This window comes from Neodiprion virginianus, chromosome 3, assembly GCF_021901495.1.
Source record: "Neodiprion virginianus isolate iyNeoVirg1 chromosome 3, iyNeoVirg1.1, whole genome shotgun sequence".
In the NCBI taxonomy this organism is placed as follows: Eukaryota; Metazoa; Arthropoda; class Insecta; order Hymenoptera; family Diprionidae; genus Neodiprion; species Neodiprion virginianus.
The window spans coordinates 3,953,170-3,978,003 of NC_060879.1; the positions used below are offsets into that span (position 1 = coordinate 3,953,170).

Here is a 24,834-nt window from a genome sequence, read left to right on the forward strand (position 1 = left end):
CCGCTGCCGTTTATATGATATATATTACGTGCGGTTCTACGCATTCCAATATTTTTATATATACGGGGCATTCCGTGCCATCTCAATCTCTCTGATTTGTCCCACAATTTCTTGCGCGGTATTGTTTTCACTCTCGAAGGCACTCAGTTTTGTTTTTGCAGATATTTCGAATCCATTGGAATTATTTACAATTTATAAAAACAGACACAATGTTCGACACGGTTTAAAAACTTCGAATCATTCTGCAAAATTGTGTGTCAGGTATCAAAACTTTTTAGCCTCGTGAGCCGAAGTTGACTGATTCTTTCTTTTCATTCCATAAAACTAAAAAAAAAAAAAAAAAAAAAAAAATAAAAAATGTCGAAAGAAACAAGAAAAAAGACAAGAATTTTCATAGGTGATAAAAAAAATTTTTCTGTCTTCCAAAATTGTAAATAATTCAAATCGATTCTAAATAATTTGAAAGAAATATCCCGAGTTCCTTCAAGAGTCAAATCAATGATGTAAAAAATCGTCAGCCAAATCAGGACCAAGTTGAGTTCGTATGGAATGCCATGTACCCATTATTATATATGATATATTCAGTAAAATGAAATAGAATAAGAACGACGGAATTTTTTAAATTTATTTCATACCCGCACTCAGATTGTAAAAAAAATCGAGAGGTTGACGAAAATTGTGGACCAGTTTGATGGCAACCTTTCGTAAAACAATATGACCCATATATAACAACCACGGCGTTTAACCCGAGCCGAGAAAATTCAGAAGAAACTTGGTGATTCCATTTCGTTTTTATTTTTACACTTGCCTCGTCTTTTTTCGTGACCATTTTTCTTTTCCTACCATCTCAAATGGTGCCGTGACCATAATCGTTGAATACGATTCGTATCTACTTTTATCTCTTCGTACAGTTTGTAGGAATAAAACCGAACAACCGTCTGATATTTGTCCGAAGAACGATGAGCAAGCAAATACTTGGCAAGATTTTCTTTCGAGACGAGACTTCGGTGGCAAATTGATTATTTTTTTCACCGAATCTGAAAGAAAAAAAAAAAAAAAAAAAATAACGGCAACGCCATCGTATTTTACAATTTACAACCTTGTGCAATTAATACGCGATATGTTTGTAGGCATCCGGCTTTACTGTCATGCGTAACGCAATCTATTCAACTGAATGTGAAATTAGGAACAGAATCAGAGCCTCGCGACGATGAGGGAGAAGGCGAGAATTAATCAAGTCGAACTCGTCAAAGCAATTATCCATCTTACGTCAAAGCGGCAGGCTTCGGTACACATCCGCCAGTTGAACTTCCTCTCTGCACACTATTCGCTCTTTGTATCCATTCTCCTACGTATAGAAGCATCGGTTCACACTTGACTGCCAAACCCGGCCTTGCAGGCTGTCCTACCTTAATCGGCAAAGTGCCGTCACGAGTTCAGGGTTGTCAAAGGATGCGGAACGAATTAATTCAACGCCTTGTATGACGACGATGTCGATGAGGAAAAGAAAGAGTTTGCGTGTTTGCAATCTGATACAGAGTTCCATATCGGTCTGGATTCTCGGACTGCCGATTTCTTCGTTGACTCGGTTAGGTTGGCAATGCTGAATCAGATCGCAGCGCTGCCGCGGGCCGGTCGCGAAACAGCCTCACATTCAGTCCTTGTGAACATAACGTAACCCGTGACCTTCACATTTTATATTTTTAGGTTAGATTCTACGGTCATGAGTCATGTTACGTTGGCAAAGATCGAGTCGAATTCTGTATTTTTCGATTAGAATCAACGGCCGTGGGTTATGTTATGTTTACAAAAACTCATCAGAATTTTGTATCTTTGGATTACATTCTACAGTCATGGATTACGTTTACAAAGATTTAGCTTCTTTTATTGAGGAAGGATGGCGGTAGCATTGCGGGGTGATTCAGTATTGCCAACGTAACCGACTTGCCGAAAAATTAACCATCCCAGAATCAGTGTGGCCGTGTGTACAATAAATGGCGACGGTATTTAGATCACAGAATAATTTTTTTTTTTTTTTCTTTGTTCAAGATACTAGAAAATGATATGGTAAAAATTGTGTGTATCGTTACAAAAACGATTTAAATATTGTTGGAATTACAGAAAAGTGACTATTTAGTTTGATCATAGTTACCAATACTGCGTTTCCTGGTGACTCCGAAATTGAATCCGTTTTTTTAGTTAACGAGGTTTTTTTGATTCGAACAAGGTCTTGCCGTCAATTTATTGATGCAGTAATATCTAATTATCTTCTTCGACTGCGGCACAATGAGTTTTGGATTTGATCTATTCGCAAACGTTCAGCTTCCCAAAGTCCCTCAAAATTTACCGGTTGAAACTAATCAACGAAAGTTTTGATTTTATTATTTTTTTTTTTTTCTCTGTCCAGAAAGAAAGAATCTTGCATCGTTTTCAGCGCATATCTGCAACCGCCTTAAAGACACAGCCGATAAGTTTTAATCTAAACATAAAACTCTGTCCGTTTGTTAAATTTCCGTAGAAATTCAATCCACGAGTTGTGTTATTGAGGTTATAAAGTTGAAGAAGAAAATTCAAAAACGCTGCGAGTGTAAATTTGGACAGAAAAAAAATTCCGTTGACAATTAAGTATGTGGCGGAAAAAAATCGTTTTTCTCCGTTAGTTTTTTTTTTTTTTTTCCACTCTCTATCTACCGGCACTCGCAATCTTTTTTGATTCTCCTCTTCATTCGTTGAATTCGAGAGAAATGAGAATCGTACAAGTATTTACGGAAGCATCATTGATTCAGTATTATAAAACTAATTTACACAAAATACGATTCCAAGTTTAGATTTCTTTTTTTTTTTTTTTTTTGTTTTTTTCGCAACAAATTCATATCACGGATTACGTTGGATAACATAATTATACACGCCGTTCAATAATTATTACCGTACGGTTTGAGACATATGAAGTGGCGTCAGCATAAAATCGAACGTAGCTTCCTTCAAGTTTGCACCGCGAAGATTCGCCTCGTTGAGATCGGATCCAGAGAAGTCACAAAACTGGAAATATATAATCGGTAGGGGAAATTTTTATTCTTTCTTTTCACGAAGATCTCAAAAAGCTTCAATTCTTATTCGCGAATCGGAAAATGTCTGCACAAATAATTACCTGACAAGTTTACAATGGAGAATTGTGTTCAAGTTCTTGGATGAAAATGTGCTTAAAGTTCTTTTGTTTTTTTTTTGGGAATAGGAGGGGGACGTGTCGTAACACGTGGTTTTTATTTCGAAACTCTTTTGCAGCCGTTTGTAACGCTGACCTTCGATTGTGATGCATTAATCGGAAAATCTTCACGTAATTAATGGCTTGACGAGTTTACGATGGAGAATCGTGTTTAGATTCTTACATATAAAAGTGTGCCCGAAGTTTACCTCAAGATCAGCGCCAGCGAGAACCGCAGCTCTGAGATCGCAGTTCCTTAGTTTCGCGTTCTTGAGGGTTGCGACCCGAAGATTGATGCCTGCCATGTTGCTGCCCTCGAGATTAGCGCCCTTCAAGTTCGCCCCCTCAAGGTTCGCCCGAAGACCAGTCGGATCCTCGAAATTACAACCCTTGAGACACGCCGCCTCGAGATTGACGCAAAGCATTCGAACCATCAGAAGCTGAGCGCCTTCCATGTTGCTGCCCGAAAGATCCGCACGCTCCAGATTACAGCCGGAAAAATTCGTCCCGCACAAGCGACAGCCGTGCAGATTCGCGTACTGCAACGTAAATGGCAATTAGAGAAAAAAGGAAACGACTTCGTTGGAAGCTTTTTTTTTTTGTCTCTGCACAAAGAGAAATTTCTTACAGTTAACCAGGTTACTGTATTTTACAAATACAAACTATAATATTTTCATTTTTACCATGTCCAACGCTTTTTGCATCAATCATTGTATCATTTTCGAATCTTATGCGACAGACGAACGTACATTTTAGACCGTCTTCGATTCTGCGCTATTCAAAGAACGTCAAAAAAATAACGTTCGGTTGGTTTTACATATGCCAGTAATTGACGAACGAACGTGATAAAAACACGAAAACGAGTTTATAATCGAATTATACACGTCGCGTGATAGATTCAAAGTTGAATTCTCCGGTTACTGAAGATTATTTATTTTTTTGTTGGTACGGAGTTTACACATAAGTCACTTTTTTTCTAATGTCCCACGACGCAAATCACAGGCTGTTGAACTCTCGGTGCGTAACACCGCACGAATTAAGCAGCCGTGATGGTTGATAGGGGGGAATAAAAAGAGAGATTAATTACTTGAGACGAAATTAAATTTAGTTCTTTAGCTGCTTTTTTTTTCAACCCACTTCTTCCGCATATTACTTTCTTCTTATCACACCGTGAAATCTAACGTGTAAGATATTTTATTACTGTTTTAAAAAGTACTCCGAGTATGTTGAAATAGAAAACTAAAAACAAGTAAAAAATTTTGATTTTTAATGATTAATTGATTAATAGAAACGAATCCAAAGCTTCGAACAATAAAATTCAGATTTCTTCTTCGACTGTTCGATGAATCATAGAATACAGTATATCAATATTGTTAAAAAAAAAAAACTTTGTTCCAAACGATTTATAAGAAATTAATGTAAGAATGAAATAATTATTCATTAAAATTGAACAAATTTCATACGCGTCATTTTTGCAACGGTATAAATAGCGAGCTATTTTTGGATTAATATCAGTCTGAAATACACCGAAAAACACGATAAACTTTCGAAATCTTGCATATGCAGACGAGCCTAAGATTTTAACCAATACTTGGACCGATTTTCACTGAATTTTATTGTTACAAATCATTATCAGGTGTATTACTTAAATTTTTTTGCAAAAAAAAACAGTACAAACCGACATCTATACCAGAATCAAAAGCTCTACTTTGCACAGAAAAGAGATACATGTAAAAAAAAAAAAAGTAGCCGAGAAGCACGTTTCAATTGTATCATACTTTTGAGCAAAAACACGCCGGATCTCCTCTTCAATTGTGAACAATTGGGTAACGTACTTCACGTGGAACCGTTTAACCTGGTCAGGGGTTACGAAATTCAAGGTCAATTATGCCGACATAATTTCAAAGTTGAACAGTTTAAACCAGCTCAAAGGGCTCGAGCATCCCGTTGGGCGCATTATCCCTTGAGATAACGCAGGTCTGGGTCCCTGAATAATTACGTGTTCCCGCGGGATAAGTACGCTATAGATGACGGTCTCTCTCTAGTTTGGTCTTAATCGACTAAAACGGATTGGGCGAAACTCCAAATCACCCGGGCATCTGTATAAAGTGCAAGGATTAGGATCGTAATGGATTTACAAGGCGAATTGGATGCAGCGCAGACGCGACATATTCTGATATTCGCACGCCGTTGTAGAGAAGTACAACATAATAATCGCTCCGCAAATCGAGTTTCAATCGACAAATCTTAAGTGTGTCTGTAACTGGAAAGTCAGTTAATCGTTTGCTATTATTTCATTTTTTTTTCTCATGCTTTAGATAAATTAGATCGAATACAAAATTTTTTTAGCACGGCCGAAGGGTTCTTCTCAAGCATTGAATATTCCCGAATATTAACTTATAAACGATGATGATGAAAAAAGTGAAAGTTCGTGCTTTCATCCAAAAAAAAAAAAAAAAAAAAAAAAACCTACCTTTGAAATACGTATATTTTTATCAATCTGCTGTGATCAATTTATTCGAATTGATCGGGGAAAATTGTAATATTTTCGTCTGGAAAATTTGGGAAACTTCGCGATGTAGATTTTAGTGGCCACCCTATGTAAGCATCATTTGAAAAGTTGGAAAATATGTGCAGGCCGACAATCGTGAACACGGTTAAAAATAATTAAAAAATTTTAGGGTTGAATTTTATCGATGAAATCGGTTTATACTTTTCTATTCAATTTTCAGCTACCGACTAATTGAACTCTGTGACTTTAAACCTGTAATTACGATTTTTAACCGACTCACGCGATCGGCACAAGCTAATTAATTCACCGCAGAAGATATAAGATTGTTTGAAAAATCGCATCACTTTTAGTATCGTTCGATATCAGCATTTGAATTTTCATTTCTCCGTACAGCTGTAATCGAATCCTAGACGATTTCATTAATTTTTTTTCACACCTCCTTTCGCAAAAGCGGATCGTAATCAAATCTGCAAATCACACACAGACGCGCTTGTGCCCTTGCAATTTGCCGAGCAATTTCACCGATTACCACTTCGTTACAGGCCTCTAACTCTACCGACACTAGACGAAATCTCTGCACCTTAGATCAGCTTAAAACGTGAAGCTAGAAGCTCGGTGACGAGGGTTTATGCATGAAAATAATTAATCATCGCTTTCGCGCGACTCAATTTGCGAAGACGACGACGATGACGCGTTCGTTCAATGCATGTACGTATACTCACCTATATTTCACTTCAAAGGGTGCAGCGAAACGGATGACATACGGGCCAAAGACTAATAGCTCTTTGAACAACGCTTCCTATAACTTTGGTTTACGGTTGAATATATCTTGCACGTGTACGATGGATTTTATATGCATGTATATAACAACGATACTTGAGCAATTGATACAGAAACTCCCTAAAGTGACTTTTTTACACGAGACGAGTACTTGGAAATTTTTTATTCTTCTGTAATTTAATTCATCAACCATGGTTCCCTTTTTTTTTTTTTCTATTCTTTGGGAGGAAAGGTAAGCCGAATCCTCAAATTCAAATCTCAATTTATATTCACTACACAGAGAGCAAGACAATTGTTTAAATTTACTTGAATATTGTTTTTGAGATATTAAACATATTTTCAGATTTTAAATGACATTTATTCTGTTGTATCAATGTGAACTTTACATTGTCGGTACAAAGAAGAAGATGTGAAAAAGAAAACGTAGGTATCAAAGTTTTTTTTTATACGTAGCTATAGAAGAATTACGAAGAAAAAAATTACGGCGAACGCGAATAAGATCCCAGAAGTTTTAGACTTGATCAAAGTTCAGATCTTAATGTACACTTGGATATTTTTTATACCTGTATACGATGTACCGAGAGATTTTTAGAGGATCTGTTCGTAGCGCGAGATGTTCAATTTGCTCAATTTTTATTGGTTGATATACACGCTCTCGCAGCCTGAAGCAAACTTTCAGTGAAAATAATAAAATCCCTAGAATCGATTGGTCGACAAGTGACAGTTGACCATAAACTCTCGCCTATCAAGAATGCCTGCGTCACAGCGCAAACGCGATCCACTGCGCATCTGTCACCTTGCCTACGATGCTAGTAACATTTTTACGAAGTTTGCTGAGCGTATAAACTTATAGATGGCTGCGAAACGTGGTGTGATTATACATGGTATGCCTAGAACTCTTACGACACGCCCCTTTCTTCGATATCAAAGCCTTCAAGTAATTTTGCACCGACGACTGCAGTCTAAATAAATCCCTATATCGTTAGGGAATTATTTTTCCGTATACGAAGGTATACAATATACGAAGGTTATTTGTGGTGTAAATCGAAATTGGATTGCACGAATCCCGCAACGTTGTCGCTACAACTCAGAAGGTACTTAAAAGACCCGCTCATCTTTTCCCCGCGCAGATTCAACGTGAAAAAAATTAATCACCACCGATCTAGGGTATTTTGGCGTCAGTGGTACCGAATTCACTCAAGTCCAGCGCCAGCGTGAGTGATAAGGTAAGTGTACCGGTTATTGATTCTGTCCCAATTATTGACCTTTTTTAATTATGGCCGTTTAATCTATTGTTCTAAAATTACCAAAAAATAAACTTGTATTGTTTAACCCTCTGGCAATTATTCGTTTTAGTCAGGGAGAAATTTACAATTTGTGCCGTCAATTTATAATTTTTGAAAATAAAATGGTCAATAACTGATACACGTACCTTAAACTTTTTTCGTGAAAGAAGCTGCACTCCTAGGCAAGCGATGTATGCTCACACCATGATGCAAAAGTCGTTCACGACATTTGGCCGGAAAATCTCTCGGTACATAGATGCAAAAATTCGAGACGAATGAAAATTTCTAGATCATGATCGAAGGCGGAAATTCATTGTAATTATTATATTGTATGAATTTCTGACCTTGAAGTTGATGTTGCGAAGATCAAGCCGCGAGAGATCAGTACCAGCTAAATTTACACCTTGGAAACGAAGCTCGTGAGGAGCGGATGTGGATAATATAGCTCTGAGGACATCGCGGCGCGTTAATGGGGCCGTTTCTTTTTCGTCCGGACTGTATTTCGCTATCATAGGCTCCAAGATTTCGAAAACACCTTCTATACCGTAAAATCGCGCCTCTGCCAGAACCCCTGTTAAACAGATGGATCAGATGAAATTGAATCGGAAAGATGGAAAAAGTTAGTTTTTCGTTTTTAAAGGGGTTGGTTAGTCAAGAATCGATCATTTTTTGCAGATTTCTTTACGAGATAGTCGCACGTTGAAAACTACAAATTCAAATATTCGTATGGCCACGAAGATTTTTTTTTAAAACTGCCGCAATTCTAAGATTCAAAATTAGAACAAATAAATTTTCCAACCCGTTAGAACCAATGCCGTTAGAAAAATCCAAGAAATCGATAACAATTTTACTTCCTAACCAGTCATCTAAAATTTTCAGTATAGCATGATGAAGAAATTATCTAACTAAATGCAACAAAAAAAAAAAAAAATTAATGCCTGTTGCAAAAATAATCTCTTCTTGGAAAATAGATCATTATATTTTTACAGTAAGCAAACCAGCCTACCAATCAATTACAAATGATGAAATTGAATAAATTCATGAGATTCTACTAAACTTGGCTTTTATGGCATATAACAACAAGCAATTTAATCAAGTACCGCAATAAATTTTTTTTTCCAGGCTGTATAACTGCAATAATAACGTCGTCAATAATCACTCGAAATTTGGAATGATCCAAGCTCCCGCAGAGATGAAACAGCAGGAGTAGATTGTCTGAGTATATGTCACGATAACGTCGTTCAGTATCATGGTAAATCGAATACGGGTCTTCGATTCTACCTCATCATATCAAGTATAAATTCTAAGTCTAGACTGTCTAGGCCTTGGCTGGCCCGTCTATTCAAAGGATCGTGCGATACCGACAGTCGCTTAAGTTTGAGGAGGGTTAAAGGTCAATCCATGTCATAATTGGAAATTGCAATGAAATAATGTTATCGTACATTACATGTAGCCGTATCCCTAGAAATATTTTTACACGGGTAATATTACGAATAATGCAAAGACTTTATTCTCTTATCACTTCGGAGGAAAAAAAAACCAAAAATTGAAAAATATGTACAAAATGATACGGAAACGATTCAGTTGGCTAATAAGGCAACCTGTTCAAAAATCGGAATGAAATGATGGACATTATTGGGATGACAAGAATGCTACATATTAATCGATTTTCATAAAAAATTCTCAAGATTTGAACGATTGACTGTCGAGATATGAGTTGTCGAAATTCTTCTTGAAAGAGGAAAACCGGAAATGAAATGTTCATTGCTAACTCGGCTCGGAATATTGAGAACAAGACTTTTAAGAATTTTCACAAACAAGGGAAAGCGACCAGAGAATAATATACCTATTAAAAAAAATATACAAAAATCCATCTCTTCGATTCCGAATGGTAGGAAATGATCGAAAACTGTTTCTCTCTATGATGAAAAGCATTTTTCACGTTCGTTAATTTCATATCCATACATACACTAGTGCGGGTAAGCAATATGGCACCGGAAATATCAACCAACCGATCATTACCGGTGGAATAACAAAAATATCGAGGCACGTAAAATGTCATGCAGGGGTGTCGACATTTTTTTTTCCATTTCCATTAAGTTCATACAGCGGGAAAGATCCTAATCGTTTTCACCCATTAATTTTTCGCAGACTACGATCGTTTGTCCTTACCTGCCGGGTTTATGTTTTTTTCGAGTATTAATTCACCATGCCTTAGATAATTCAATAGCGGTTCAAAGTACGTTGGACTTCTATCGATCATAAATGCTCCGTTTTGATCTTGGGCACTTGGTTGTATTCGCCATCCGGTGTCATCATCGCCTTGGGAGAACATTCTGCGTTAAAAAAATATAATTCATCTTAAAAAATGTGGGTATATGTATCATGTGAGTATCAAGTTCACCGACAAATGTAAGCCTGCAGCCTTCGATATTGAATATGGTTCATTAAATATTCATTCACCTAGCCAACATGCTCATAGGCTCCTTGTTGGTCAACGTGCTCCTTGTCGTGACGAAATATTTCCCGCCAACGTTCAAAGTCAGCCATTCCGAACTCATATTATTCGACGAACTTCGCTCTTTGTTAGACTTTTTCGTAATAAAATCTTCACCACTTGATACGTACAAAACATCGTCATCCCTGGTCGGTATGGATAAAAAATTTATTAACAATCGAAACCTCGGTATTTCAATTTACATCTTTGGAATTTTTTCTCTGCGATTCGAATCAAATAAAGTAACGTTTCGTACAGCTCACCTGATGAGTTTCAAATCGTCAATTTCTCCGCCGTGCGGTGTGAACAGCCTTTTAGCGGATATTTCAAACTTCAAACTAGCTGCACATAGAAGCTCGTCGATAGAGTGCGTCACCATAAATACCTACAAACAATAAATCACACGAAACTATGAAATATTATCAATCGGTAAATTCAAATCAAACCAAATTAGGCGCGAAGCGAGTTGCGCCTGAACACTACGTTAGTCAAATATCAGTGATAACGCCGCTTTAAAGATGCACGTAAATCATCATACCCTCGAACAACTTCACGTTAATCATAGATTGGATTTATACTTGATGGAAACAATAAAATAACTACTTGCATGATCAAACAGAGTACCTTACCTTGCCGTTGACATCCGTCCCGTTGATAAAAAGAACAACTCTCTTCATGGCTGACAATTTGGATTGACTGGCATGCGGTCGAGTGTACTTTCTGGTTTCTGGTTTAAACTGAATAACGAGTTAACACGGAATTATACTTGTGTGATATTTATTCACTCGTCGGAACAGAACCCTGCATTGACGTTCAACGTGGAGCCATATTTGACCAGCAGTCATCCCAGCCTGTAAGGCGGCAGGTGCATGACAAGCCACGCCACCTCCCAACGTTCGTTTCGACGATGAATAGAACGGATGCACGCCTCACTGCATCCGGTTTTTGTCCTCCCCGTTGATGTCAATTCAAGATTCACCGCGATTGCGGAAGATGATATTTCAAAATAAAGAACGTTAAATCCATTGCAACGAAGTTTCAATTTGAATTCTATGACGTCATTTGTTCCACAGAAATAAAATGGCGGTCAAAACTGCGTGACTAGGGCGTGTAGAGTCCTTTTATTTTTCGCTTATGAAGTGCACGATGGGTGCACGACTGCATAGCAAATTCTGTACTATACGCATCTAATCTTCCGCAATTGACAGGGTATCAATTTTCAAATACAAAATCACCGAAGAGTAAATTCAAAAGCTTCGCGCCATAAATAGAACAGAGCTTATTTGAAACTTGGGTAAATAAATCTGGCGGGGGTGGTTTTATTTATTTAATAACATAAGCTATCGTGTACGTACAAAATTCTAGCAAAATCACATTGTTAGAGAATCTCAGGAACGATGAATTTTTTTAAACTTTGGGTTTATACAGACGTTTTGTAATCGAGATCAGCACAAGTTAAAAAAATTTCATAAAGTTGAAAAATGAGTCGAACAAATTTCCAAAATACACCTATTATATCTCAACTTATTACCCTCCAATTTTCCATCGAAATTCGTAGATAACATTTGATATTTATCGCAATTTTCCGTATTCTCGTCAACCGTACCGTAAGACAGAAAATTAACTTGTATTTGTGTTTCATTATATTACGAAAAAACTCAGGCATACATCGACATAATTATCTGATACTTCAAAACGTGCAACAACAAAAGTTAAAGGTCGTACAAGCAATTAGAAAACATTCCACGTTCAACAAAATATAATATAAAAACAAATTGGCAAAGACAACAACTCGACAAATAAGTCTCAGATAGTAATGGTGGACTACCTAGCGGATGATTTCAGAAGTACTTAAAAAAAATAATCATTGAAAGAAAAGCCATTGAATGATTTGTACTACACGTTACGTACAATAAGACACGTATTTACCACGGTTACTCAATGAGTAGTTGGAACATACGCACAGACACGAAGCAAAAGGCGTGTGGGTGTCAAGAAGTTCAAAAAGTTACCGCCAGATCGATCTGCCTTCGCGCTACGAGCGAATTCGCCAAATGTGTGGATAATTTGACAGTGTGAAAGAGGGACGATATATCGGCGTCCGCGTTGCGTGGATTTTTTTTCCGAATTAACAAGTGGTTAAAATTTGAAAAAAAATTCATCGGCGGTTTGAGTTATCGATAAATTAAATTTCGCGCCAGACGTTTTTCCGTCTAAATTGTCGAGTCGAAGTCTGGCAGACGTGTTGTACACACGACAAAGATGGCGGTTGTCTGCTGACGTTTCTATCATTGGAAACGAGTGCCGATTAATCAACGACACGGCTCAAATGAGCGAGATAAAACATCTGGATATTTAATTAGCCCGCTGGAATAACGGTAACAAAGAAAATTGTACAAACGAAAAAACGTCAAGATGATGAACATGTGGAAAATGCGTGAGCTTATGGATAAAGCGTGAGTAGATTAAATTGTACCGATCCTTCGTTTTCACCGTGCGGATTCAACATAACCTGATATTCGACCTTTTCATTTTCCTTTTTTTTCTCTCCGCACCTTTTTTTACTCCAATTTTATCACACATTTTCTTCTCACTTATTCGCACCTCTCGTACTTTCGCCCAACCTGTACTTGAAACTCTATTAAAATCTGACAATTTATCACTACCGAATCACTTTTGCTGTTGCTACTACATATTGAACGAGAAAAACAAAACACCTGCTATCCTACAATTACAATGATAACACAATATTCATGAAATGCGAAAAATCGAGGATTCTGCTAAATCGTGAATCGCAGATTCCTATCTTACTTGAATAAAATATGTGACAATTCGATCAACCTTCATTACGATAATCCCCTCTAAATTTTCACTACAATTCAATCACCATCGACTCTTTTGCAGCGATGCAAACTTTTCATTTATTCAGAGTTCTACAGATGTTTAGAATTAGGACGATAGTCAAGTGACGGTTACTTAATCGTTGCGCACTGTCATGCTTCCTCATCCGCGAGTCAGACTCAAGGTCACTGTGTGCATCCACCGGCGCATATTGTGCCTATGCATACATACGTACGTAACTTTGTTGTACGGTTGTATATATCAGCAAGAGACAACGTGAGGCAAGGCAGCTTACGTAATGTTGAGTAAATACTGATAACTTTATTGTTATGTCGTCCGTACGAGCTTATGGATATAGATTAATTTATCAAGCATGGCCTGAAAAAACAGTAAAAAGAGACAATCTGCACTTTGCCTACGGTCATAACTAAATTAGTTTAATTCCCGATGAAAAGATATTTAATTATTGTTGTTCATCCATTTGGCATCTACTTAGTCACAAATTTTAACTACAAACCTTGTCTGTGATGAAAATTCAATGTTAAAACTGTCAACTTTCTTTATTCCGTGAGGCTGGTAATGGAAAAACTGCATCTTTAGTCATGAAAATAAGAAAAATGATTTTGTGACTGTCACGCAACTCTGTTGCAACATATTCGATGTGACAAATGTCCGTGTCACGGATTAGAGACTAATTAACAGTTATCGTTAAAATTAATTTAGTTCCACTCACCGGCATTGAAAGATAATAAATTTCGCACTGATATGATATAGATTTGTGAATGGCAATGGCACGAAAATGAAGGATAAAGTGAAAGTTGTTCCATTACGTAAATGAACTGTATTTGGTAGTATTTCATAATGTGACGATAATCACTGTAGGGAATGAAATTGTTGTATAATGAATCAACAGGTGTTCAATATCAATAAGAAATATAAAACGATTTTCAAAATTTTCAAGACTTATGGAAGCTGCTAAAATTAATTCTACTTCTTTCACAACAAGAGGAGTAACACGTTTTCCATTCCTTGAATACTTTCGAACGTTGGGTAAATGTAAAACAAAATTTATTTACACTGACCAATTTCTCAACATGATGAAATAAAAAAAACCCTGGGAACTCTGATTTCTTTTCGTCATGTTTTGCTAAAGATTGTATTTAGTCAGGCATGAAAAAAGCCAGTTTCTATTCATAATAGGTTTGAAAAAATGAGAAAAAGTATTGGTTTGTCCCAATCTTCGGTCTCAATGTTTCATAATTAAATGGCTCAACTGGTGCAAGAAGCTAATGAATGCTTGAGGCAATTTACAAAGACAGAGTAGATAAGTGGATTCAGTTTTCTTTTCTATCCGAATCCTCAATTACCACAAATCGATTCTGTTTCACTTAACTTCAAACAGTGGTATTTTATCTTCAGGACAAATGTTGTGATGAACTATACAGATACCGAAGCCAAAGTAAGAGAAGCCACAAATGATGATGCCTGGGGTCCGACAGGTAAGTCAAATTAACTGAAAAAGTAGAGAATGCTAAACGACGTAGCATATATTGTTTTTACGTAAAGTCTAAATCTTCATTTTAAACATGTCTTAAAATTGGCAGAATTACATTGTGTGTAGAAGCATTTATCATTAATTATTACCGTAAAGACTTGAAACACTATTGTAAAATTTTATCGTCACCATTCTTAATGTCCGTTAATTTCAGAATGAGAAGTCAAAACAAACTTTGGAAATTTATATCAAATATACTGAACTTGATAGAATTTTAATCTTTAATAGACCGGCATTGTTCCCTTGAAATTCAGTATTTTTCAGAGGTATAATTTATATATATATATATATATATAGTCATTACGTTCGGTGGAGTTTCCGAATTATTCGCTGGCTCCAAAAGGAGCCAGGCCGGCCCTCTGAAGTCTAAAGACAAGATAGCATTCTAGCCTTGGCAATAGCTCAAAAACGTTGCTAAAATCTTAAACAAACAAGAGATACCGATCTTGACTCTACAGATATTCAAATGCAATGGCTACAAGTTCGACTCTTACATGTGATAACCAGTATTTTTTCTAAGAGCGATAACGCGAGTGATTCGCGATCTATTATCACATTGATGAATTTCAGGTGCCATGATGCAGGAATTAGCACAAGCCACTTTCACATACGAACAATTTCCAGAGGTAATGTCTATGCTCTGGAAACGAATGTTGCAAGAAAATAAACGCAATTGGAGACGAACGTATAAGGTAATACTCAATTCCGATGTACAAAATTCAACATCGTAATGCGGATAGGAATCATGGAAACTTCGATATCTTTATCTGGATATTTTTCCACTTCTCCACTGAGAATGTTTTCTCAACTGTTTTATTGTTGATAAAATTGTATGTATGAAATTACAGTCGTTGCTGTTGTTGAATTACTTGGTTCGCAACGGCTCCGAACGCGTTGTAACATCATCTCGGGAGCATATCTACGACCTGAGATCGTTGGAGAATTACACGTACATAGACGAGTTTGGCAAAGACCAGGGTATAAACATTCGGCATAAAGTTAGAGAGCTGATAGACTTTATTCAAGACGACGACAAGCTAAGAGACGAGAGAAAAAAAGCCAAGAAAAACAAAGACAAGTACATCGGCATGTCCAGCGAAGCGATGGGCATGAGATTTGGTGCTGGCGATAGATGGAACGACAGTCCAAAGTGGAACAAACCTGCCATAGATGGGTACAACGATTGGGACAGAGAAAGTAAAGGGAAAGGTTTCGAGGACGGAAATAACAGGTGCGAATCGATCGATGTCAAGTTTCAAATGCTCACTATTATAATCGCTTCGATTAGTTTGCAAGTAAGATAAATCTTCCAATTATTTACGAATCATCCAATTTTTTTGCTGCGCAGCGATGACGGAGAGAGAGAAGACTCGGACAACGACACACCTTCGAGTCCGAGGCGCAGCGGCAGAGAGTACAGAGACACGACAGAGACCATTGACAGAATTGCTAAAAGTTCCCAGCCTTCCACGCCGTCAGGGAATCAGTCCCCGGCTAAAACGCCGCGAGTTTTCAAAAAGGTTGACCTGGGAGCGGCAGCCCACTTTGGAAAGGACCAGTCCAATGTTAGTATTCCATCTCAAGGATGTACCAAACGTACGGTCGCATCAAAAAGCTGTGACGACAGAAATATGATGTAACGAAGGTTTGAAAGCACGGCTGAAGTTGATCGAATTGTATCTGTTTAAAATAATATTTTCTTAACGCGGCAAAAGTTTGAAAAACCATAGATATCAGATGCATTGGCACAATTATTGACGATTTGAAAGAGATCCCACTATTGAATCATTTCTGCATTGAAAAAATCGTATCGTTTTATCTATATCAACGAACTAGGGCTCATTTGTGCATAAATAAAATGTTATGCTAACGAAACACTTGTTTCAATTAAATGCAACTTGATTAACTTCACTTGCAATCATATTCATGTCTGGATATCTCTTTGACTAAACTGTACGTTTGGTATATTTTTCAGCGAGTTGTTTGCCCGAATATTTTACCGACGATTGATATTTTTTCAATTTAATTACAGAACAGCACACCAGTAAAACAGAGTAACCTAATGTCGTCGCCGGTGAAAGAACAGAAAAATAAAAACGACATCTTGAACGATATATTCGACTCGCAGAGTGATGTCGTTAGTCCCAATAACGAAGACGACGACTTCAATCCTAGAGGGAATAATCACACGGCGGGACAGCCGCAGAGCGCAAATACGGATTTTGGCGATTTTGCCAGCGCGTTTGGCGGCTCAGCGACAAAATTGTCAAACGACGAAGGCACTGATGAGTTCGCCGATTTTACATCAGCTTTTGATGCCGGTGTAAATATTGCCAGTTCTAACAATCAACAACCTCAGATTTCGCTACTTGGTGCTACGATACCAAACATCGGTAATCCGATGACTGGAAATTCGAGCTCTCCCTTATCATCGTCGCAAAATATCACCTCCCCTGCCTTTGGTACCTCAATGATACAGAATTCAGCGATAGGAAATAATCTATACAACTCTCTACCGCCTCAAGGACTCGTGAATCAAACGCAGTCTTTAGTTAACAGCAATAATAATCCAGGTAAAAGTCTCAAGTTTAGTCTAAAGTTTTACGATATCAATTTCTTATACCCCCATTTATGTACCAATAAACAAAAAAAAAAAAAGAACCAATCTTAAGTCTCTGAATCTGAACTCTCAAAATAGCCATCGTGTCAATTAATTTTTGTAATTTAATTCTTGTGCAGCGTCTTCGAACACGGATCTCCTAGCAGATTTGGGTGGATTTAGTTCGCTACCAACAATACCGCCAATGGGAACAAACATGAACAATGCGAATCTATTCGGTAGCGCAAATTCGACGCCGATTAATCCACTTGATTTCAATTCAGGTATGATTATAAGGATTTTTTTCGTATGCCATAGTATCTGATTTATGAAAGGTTGAAAGTTAGAGTGAAACTTCGCTCGTCATTCCACTGTTTTCCCTGTTAATTTGAAATGACAATATTCATTAATCTTCAATCGCATCAAGGTGTTGTGAAAAGGTTTTAGATTGTTCTCATGCATGCATTATGCGCGGTGTTTAATGTGATCGATTTATCGGTTTATTACTCGCCACATTTTACTTGGAGAAGTAATGCCCCCAAGTTAGACTTTCCTTGCAGCTTCAAGACCGGAAGGAATCAACTTGAAGCATGCGGCAAATCGACTTTTGGAAACGCTGCAGAGAATTGAAGAAATTAAAAGTGACAAGGAGTTGGATGAAATAAAACATAAAATCAACGAATACACTGATTTTTTCCCAGGATTATACACGCCGCAGAAATACATCGGCATCGATACCCACGGTATCGATGTGGACGTAATTTCGTACGGCAGAATCTTAGAGAACGTGATAGAAAAATTCGATCACAATTGGCCGTTGGTAAAAAATAAACTAGACAAATCGGTGAAAAATTTATTTGTCGTCGAGGGTTGTACGAGTCTTTTGTTGAACGAATCGTTGTCCGCATTGAGCGAGGCGTTGAAAGAAACTGAGAACAAAGAAAAAGCACGAATAATATCGGTAATTCTAGAATCTCTGATTAAAAGCGACGCGCTTTATTCAGCGATAGTAAATGTTTCAAAAATTCATGATAAAACTGAATTGGAACAACTGGAAATCGACGAAGGTTGGAAAAATATTGTTCAAATTTTAATCTCCCTGCCGAATAGAGTTGCTAATAAATTGAACGGAAAGTTGCCCGACGTTTTCAATTCCGAAACATACGCGAATATTGTTTACTATCACTTTCTGAGATCTGTGAAATTTATCAACGAAGGCTTCAGCAAGTTTGACATCAAACCGGACTTTGAATATCTTTCCATTTTACTGAGCAAATCCGCGTTGATATTGAACAGAGCCAGTCTTACCGAATTGACGCGTATCTTTGCCGAATGGTGCATCGAAAATTGTAACGACGCAAGGTGTTTCGTTGAAAAAGTTTTGCACGGTTTAAACAGCCAGAGCATAGAGCCAATTGCGGTAGCGTTTCTAATGCAAAGCGTATCCGCATCTGGGATTTGTAACGTATTTGGAAATTTGATATCAAATTCAAACTGGAAATATATATTGACGAATAAAATTCCACTGTTGTCATATTACGACGATGAATATTTACCAAAAAACTTGATATCGTATCTGTCGCACTGCAACGAGTCGGATCGATCCTTAATAAAGCTGCTGACTCAACTTCTAGAATCCTGGAGCAACAGAAGTATCCTGAATCACATCACGTTCGAACAACACATTTTTATTACAAAGCTGATGATATTGTCCTTAAAAGAATTGCATGATCGACTAACACCTGCCGACAGAAACACGATACTGAGTTTAATGTTCTCTGGCACTCAAGCGCACCTGGAAATGGTTCAACCAAAGCTGAGAGCCATCGGTATGATTACCGCTGAGATTTTTACAGAAATTTTAAACAAATCCATGTCTGGGGCAGAGCTCAAATTTGAGTACGACGAAATGGGCGAGGATGTGGTAGAAATGACAAAGGAATTGAGGCAGATCAAAATTCATTATAATCCGAGCAAACAAGCAAGAAACGACGCTGAGTTGGTAGTTGAAAATTTAGAGTTTTACGAAATTGGAGATAAAATGTTGTATCAACTTGGCGTCAAGTGCAAAATATTGCGAGATTTGACGGTGAAAAATATCAATGAAAACACAAGTCCTCGCCCTGTTGATGAGCCACAAGACACCGGACACGGAAACTCAGCGAAAGATGATATTCGGCCAAACTTGATCCCGGAAGATGAAGAAGATCTTGACAGCGACGACGATTTGACACCGTACGACATGTCAAACGATACAAAAATATCCCAGAGCAAAAGACCCGCCTATTTGCGCGATCTTCGTGATAATCTAACCGATCCACAGACGAACAGTGATCCGGACGTATTTTCTGGTAGCATGGAAATTTGCGAGGAATTGATATTGTCTCAACTTCCAAACGATGATGTTTCCTTCGGTATTGAACTGTTGGAGATACTCGTTACGCTGGGTGAAAAGAGTTACGTTGAAGACTTTGAAAGTTTAAAATTCAATTCCTGCACAGCAATTGTAACTGTATTTCCAAAAGAATCAGCCGAGTATTTGTGCAAACAATTTCACGCAGAAGTTGGAACGTATTCTGTAATGCAAAGGCTACTTTTTCTCGAAGTTTTACAAGATGCTGCAAAAAAATTGGCAAACTGTAAATTGGAAGACGATGAATCTGCGTCTTTGACACCAAAGACCCGTTCAGAGGTGGAAAAAAAGAAGGCAAAGCCGATATCGTTGACAGTAGAAACGGATAGGACTAAAAAATACGAAACGCTGTTCGCCGACGACTTTGAAATAAGTGATATCAACGAAGCGAACAGGGTCGGTTGGGAGGAAATAGTCAACAAGAGAATCCAATCTAATACAAGGCGACTGACGCATGGAACCAAACTTCCTAAAACTGCGGTCAACAAATTCGCCAATGTAGCGTCATCCTTTTTTTATCCATTGTTATACGGCTTCGGTCGCAAAGGAGCTCTGATGTGCGGCACTCCAAAAGTATACGAAGATCAGGATTGCATTCTGCTAGTAAACTTTCTTAAAACACTTTCGGTATTAATGGTCTCTGCGAATAATTGCTACCTGGCACCAAAAATGGGCAAGGAAATATTGGATCTGTCATGGACGCTGAGATATCACTACGAAGGAAAAGTTAGAATGGCTGTTATACAAAACATCGCTTCTGTCGTCATTTCGACACCGACGCATTTCCTTACTACCGAATTATTCGAGCAAATATTTGACGCCAGAAACTGGCTCGCCGACATTTCGCAGAACACTTTCAGAGGCGATCCAAACGCTAGTTGCAGGAGTCTGGGTATTAACGTTCTATCTCTGATCGACTCAGTCATTGGCTCCAGTCTCAATAAACTCTAAGATTTAAAAACTTTACGATTGTGAGATTTAGAGACTTATTGCGACATTTTTATATGATTTCGATATATTTTTACACATTAGTTTTTACCTTGAAATCCTCAATTATTTCCTCCATATTTCTGGTATATATCATTAAATAATAAAATCTTGTCTTTGTAAGAAAAGTGTATAGAAATAGGTAAAAGTTATCAAATTTTCGTTCGCCAAAATTCATTAACCATGCTTTTTTAAACCTGTTGTAAATATAGATTTAATTTTTTTCTTTATTCCTATCAAAATCGAATAAATAAACGTTTTGCAAAATCCGACAACTACCTTTCCGAAACTTTTCACATTTACATTACAACGAAAATATAGGTAATATGTTTTACTAATTCATTAACGAAAGGTCATTACAGAGGCGAATCATTGAAAAACGATATTCTTCACATATTATATTTTTTGTCAAAGGTCCGATGAGCATGACTGGAAGTACGACTCTTCTGACGCCAATGTCTACAAGTGCAAAAGGCCAACCGACGACTGGTGTCAACACAACGCCAGTTGGATCAACGTGGGCTGGCGCTGGGCTGAATATTGATTTGGACAACATAATGGGCAGCAAAACGAAACAATCCGGGCCAGCACCGACGATGAATCAACTAGCAAGCAATAGTCCGCAACATCAACCGAAAGGCATAGGTAAATGCGATTGTTATATCGTTTACTTGAAACTTGCCGACAGTCTGAAGTCAATGGCGCGGGAGTTTACCGTTTATAATATACTTGATAACGCGTTTTTTTCTTTTCTTTGAAAAGAGGAATTTGTTTCAGCAGCAGTGCCGAACATGGGTATGATTTCGCCAACGATCAATCCGCAACAGCAACAGCAACAACAACAGACTAACATTGGATTTTTCCCCGCATTTCAATGAAGCATTTAGTTCGATCCAAACATAACTGAACGACTCTTCTTCCAACAAGAAATATTAAATTAACTGAGCAATTTAATCGGTAAAGGCTTGCTGTACTGAAAAATTCCACCGATTATCCAAGTTCTAAGATAATCGCGATTTTTTAATTCAGTTAAGAAATTAACAAATTGGTGGTAACAACTTTTTTAAAACATGGTGCGTCGCGATCAATAAGTTTTTATCGTAATCGAAGAATTGAATAACAAAATTTAAAAAAAAAAAAAAAAACAATTTTCAATCAAGAATTGGAAATACGGCGCTGAAAGTGTTGAGAACAAGGAACAAAAAAAAAAAACTTGTTTTTATTGCTACTGTGTGCGTATTATTTTTTTTTTGTATACTAGAAATTTATGTACATAAATATCTGCGCGTATGAATGATTAATGAAGAATGCCAAAGGCCTTCGGTTACATGCTATAGCAGGTCTATATATTTAGATAGGTGAAAGAAATTTGTACGAAAAATCCGTGAACATGAACAATACTGCGTTGGGTAGAATGAATGATTGAGAAAAAGGAAAAAAGAAAAAAACAAAAAAAAAAAAAAACAACAATTCATAAAAAATTAATTACGATAAGGATGATCGCAAAAAAATTGTAAATCACTTTGGTTTGACGAAACGATTATTGCAATGGCAGCTGTTTAAGATACTCTTCAATATTGTGATGTTATATGTATATGCTTTGAAAATATCAACTATACTATTCAGGGAAACTATCGATACAGAATAAAATTTAATCGCGCTCTCGCATATGCAGCTTTCAAGGTGTTAGTAGACAAAACCGAAATGACGTTACTACTCCTCGCAGGATATAATTTTTAGAAACAACTAGAGTGAAATCTAATGAAATATTGCATTTACCTCAACTGAATTCGAAGTTTTCAAATTAGCATCTTTTAGCTGATTCGTGTACAAAATTTAACGTGTACATGCGCATAATTGAACAACAAAAAAAAGTAACGTGTATACAATACAGGGTGCCTCGAAAAAAAAAAAAGAAAAAAAAACAAGAAAAAAAATATGTTTCTTTTTTGTTGAAAATTATCTTTCAACGTTACCATGATATTATTATTAAGTGTTCGATTTATGAAAACTGTGCAAACAGATTATCGCAGAATATTCCAATTGATTATGAAAACGGTTTATCGAATAAACTGAATTGCACAGCTTGGCATACTTTGATCTTGATCTCTGAAGCGGTCGTGAAGTTGCAATTTACTGGTCGCTAAAGAGATTTCAAATCAGCAATAGCAATAAAGATTTATCATTGAAACGACATTAGACATAGACGATACGTCACGGTATGTATGAAAATACCAACACAGTTAAATTGTCGTTTTGCTGAATTCACTTTCAACATGTAGCGTAAGATGTATATAATGCTACAAGACCTGTCGTATCGTAATAAATAGCGAGTAACAGGTACGAGTATAAAAAAAATAGGTTTTTCCGATCAGCGATGAATACGTGCTTCCATGGCACAAACCTAATTTTTTTTTTTTTTTTTCTGCCATTAATATTGCATGTGACAAACCGTACACGTGGATTGGACAGATAACGGTGAAAATGTAAGAACAATATTATAATATACATATTCTATAAAAATGCGAGAATGGTATACGTAATGAATGAATAAGATAAATATATGATAAACGATATAGACTTTCGTCAAGTTAGCACAAAACCGTAGCGCAATAGTGTATAAATTGCAGCAAATTTAAATTTGACATATTTGTTGAACGAAATATCATTTATATACTTATATACATAAAAAGAAAGCAAAGGTAAAATGTATGATATACCAAATCTTGTTTGATGCAATTAATGGGCCCACCGTTGTTCATCGGTGACCATGAAAATTGCATATATCGCGTACCCGAAGCTGTGAAATGTTTGATGACTACCGTTATACGAAAATTTATTTCATTATTCTATTACGAAATAAAAAAAACATGCATCATGGAAGAAAAACAAAAAATAAAAATAAAAAATGAAGGAGCTATTCCTTTACAATAATTAAATGACGAAATGCATATCTTACAGATTAAAAGTGATTCGAATCGATCTTTGTTTTAAATGAAGAGAATAAAATAAATAATGATTAATAGTTAGATCGTTAAGAACAGGAGAAATAAATAAATAAAATGAGTAAGAATAGCCTTATTTTCAAACAGGAAGCTAACATGTTAGATATAGTTTATGGACTTTGCATGGACTAAGATAAAAAAAAAAAAAAAAAAAAAATTATGATCTTTGTTCGCATAAATTTCCCACAGATAGTTAGAGCCCTTGGATAAACGGTCCTGATGTAAAGTCCACGAGTTAGCAATATATCACAATCCTAGGATAATTTTACTCATATTTTAAACCCTTGTATTTCATAATTGTATATGTAAAACTTTTTAATTCACTTTCTTTCTAATCTACTTTCCTAAATTCATGTCAAGCAGGATTAATTAGTTTAATAAGAGAACCCCCCCTCTGTTTGATTGAAAATATTATTTAGTTCAAATTCGTGAACGATATGACATACACACGTTTAGAAAATATGTACCGAAGAAAAAAAATTTCCGCCTCGATTATACATTTTTTGTTTTAAATTTACGCGCAACATAGTTTTGCGGTTGTAACATTTTTCCGTTATCTTTTTTTTTTTCTCATCACACCTGTCTTACATTGAGACTGAACTGCCCTATATTATTTTTTCCAATTTATGTATGTACCTGTACCTACCTACCAATGTATAATATCTTCTCATCTACATCACATGCATTTATTAATATACAGGGCGAAATAAATATATAAAAAAAAAATAAATAAATAAAAACCCGTACAGTCAGCCTACGGATATAAGGACACGATACCTGTCTCAGGTTACTATTGTTATAGTTAATGAACATGTTGCAATAATGATATATGATAATGCATGGTGAAAATGAACCAGGCATATAAAAGATAAAATGTATAAATCATTTATAGGTTTTCACAATTAAAAGCAGACTGTTAAATTCAATTTGATAAAAGCGATTACTTTTAGTGCGATCAAAGCTGAGGCTTTGACGATTAAGTGTTGTTTTAATAAAAAAAAAAAAACATAGCCGAGTACTTTGAACGCAACTTTGTATTGGAATAATTTTGTTTCACAAAGAAGCACGGTTTTTTGTTGTTTATTATTATTATTATTATTTACTCACAGATCAGAAGCAGGCCTACTATAGATGATAATAAAAATACATGTACGTGT

At 36.5% G+C, this 24,834-nt stretch overlaps 2 protein-coding genes across 6 annotated transcripts; one reads left to right on the forward strand and one right to left on the reverse strand.

Annotated features, from left to right (window-relative positions):
- Positions 1 to 2,860: 2,860 nt before the first annotated feature.
- Positions 2,861 to 13,257, reverse strand: LOC124301667 (BTB/POZ domain-containing protein KCTD9). 3 transcript variants are annotated; one of them, XM_046757028.1, is made up of 8 exons: positions 13,165 to 13,257; positions 10,907 to 11,014; positions 10,541 to 10,662; positions 10,244 to 10,423; positions 9,953 to 10,116; positions 8,125 to 8,351; positions 3,412 to 3,741; positions 2,861 to 3,039 (listed from the first exon to the last, which is right to left on the reverse strand). In XM_046757028.1, exons 1-8 carry the CDS (start codon positions 13,165 to 13,167, stop codon positions 2,923 to 2,925), a joined length of 1,251 nt encoding a protein of 416 aa, XP_046612984.1. In that variant the 5' UTR covers positions 13,168 to 13,257; the 3' UTR covers positions 2,861 to 2,922. The 3 variants fall into 3 exon arrangements, with proteins under 3 accessions (XP_046612984.1, XP_046612983.1, XP_046612985.1); XM_046757027.1 differs by lacking the exon at positions 13,165 to 13,257 and adding an exon at positions 13,089 to 13,155; XM_046757029.1 differs by lacking the exons at positions 10,907 to 11,014; positions 13,165 to 13,257 and having other exon boundaries at positions 10,534 to 10,662.
- LOC124301665 (clathrin interactor 1) lies at positions 12,274 to 24,392 on the forward strand. Of its 3 annotated transcripts, none has more exons than XM_046757025.1 (9): positions 12,307 to 12,733; positions 14,538 to 14,617; positions 15,244 to 15,365; positions 15,522 to 15,904; positions 16,022 to 16,238; positions 16,706 to 17,246; positions 17,413 to 17,556; positions 21,087 to 21,317; positions 21,453 to 24,392. In XM_046757025.1, exons 1-9 carry the CDS (start codon positions 12,693 to 12,695, stop codon positions 21,548 to 21,550), a joined length of 1,857 nt encoding a protein of 618 aa, XP_046612981.1. In that variant the 5' UTR covers positions 12,307 to 12,692; the 3' UTR covers positions 21,551 to 24,392. The 3 variants fall into 3 exon arrangements, with proteins under 3 accessions (XP_046612979.1, XP_046612981.1, XP_046612980.1); XM_046757024.1 differs by having other exon boundaries at positions 12,308 to 12,733; positions 21,435 to 24,392; XM_046757023.1 differs by lacking the exons at positions 21,087 to 21,317; positions 21,453 to 24,392 and adding an exon at positions 17,833 to 20,944 and having other exon boundaries at positions 12,274 to 12,733.
- The last annotated feature ends 442 nt before the right edge of the window (positions 24,393 to 24,834 follow it).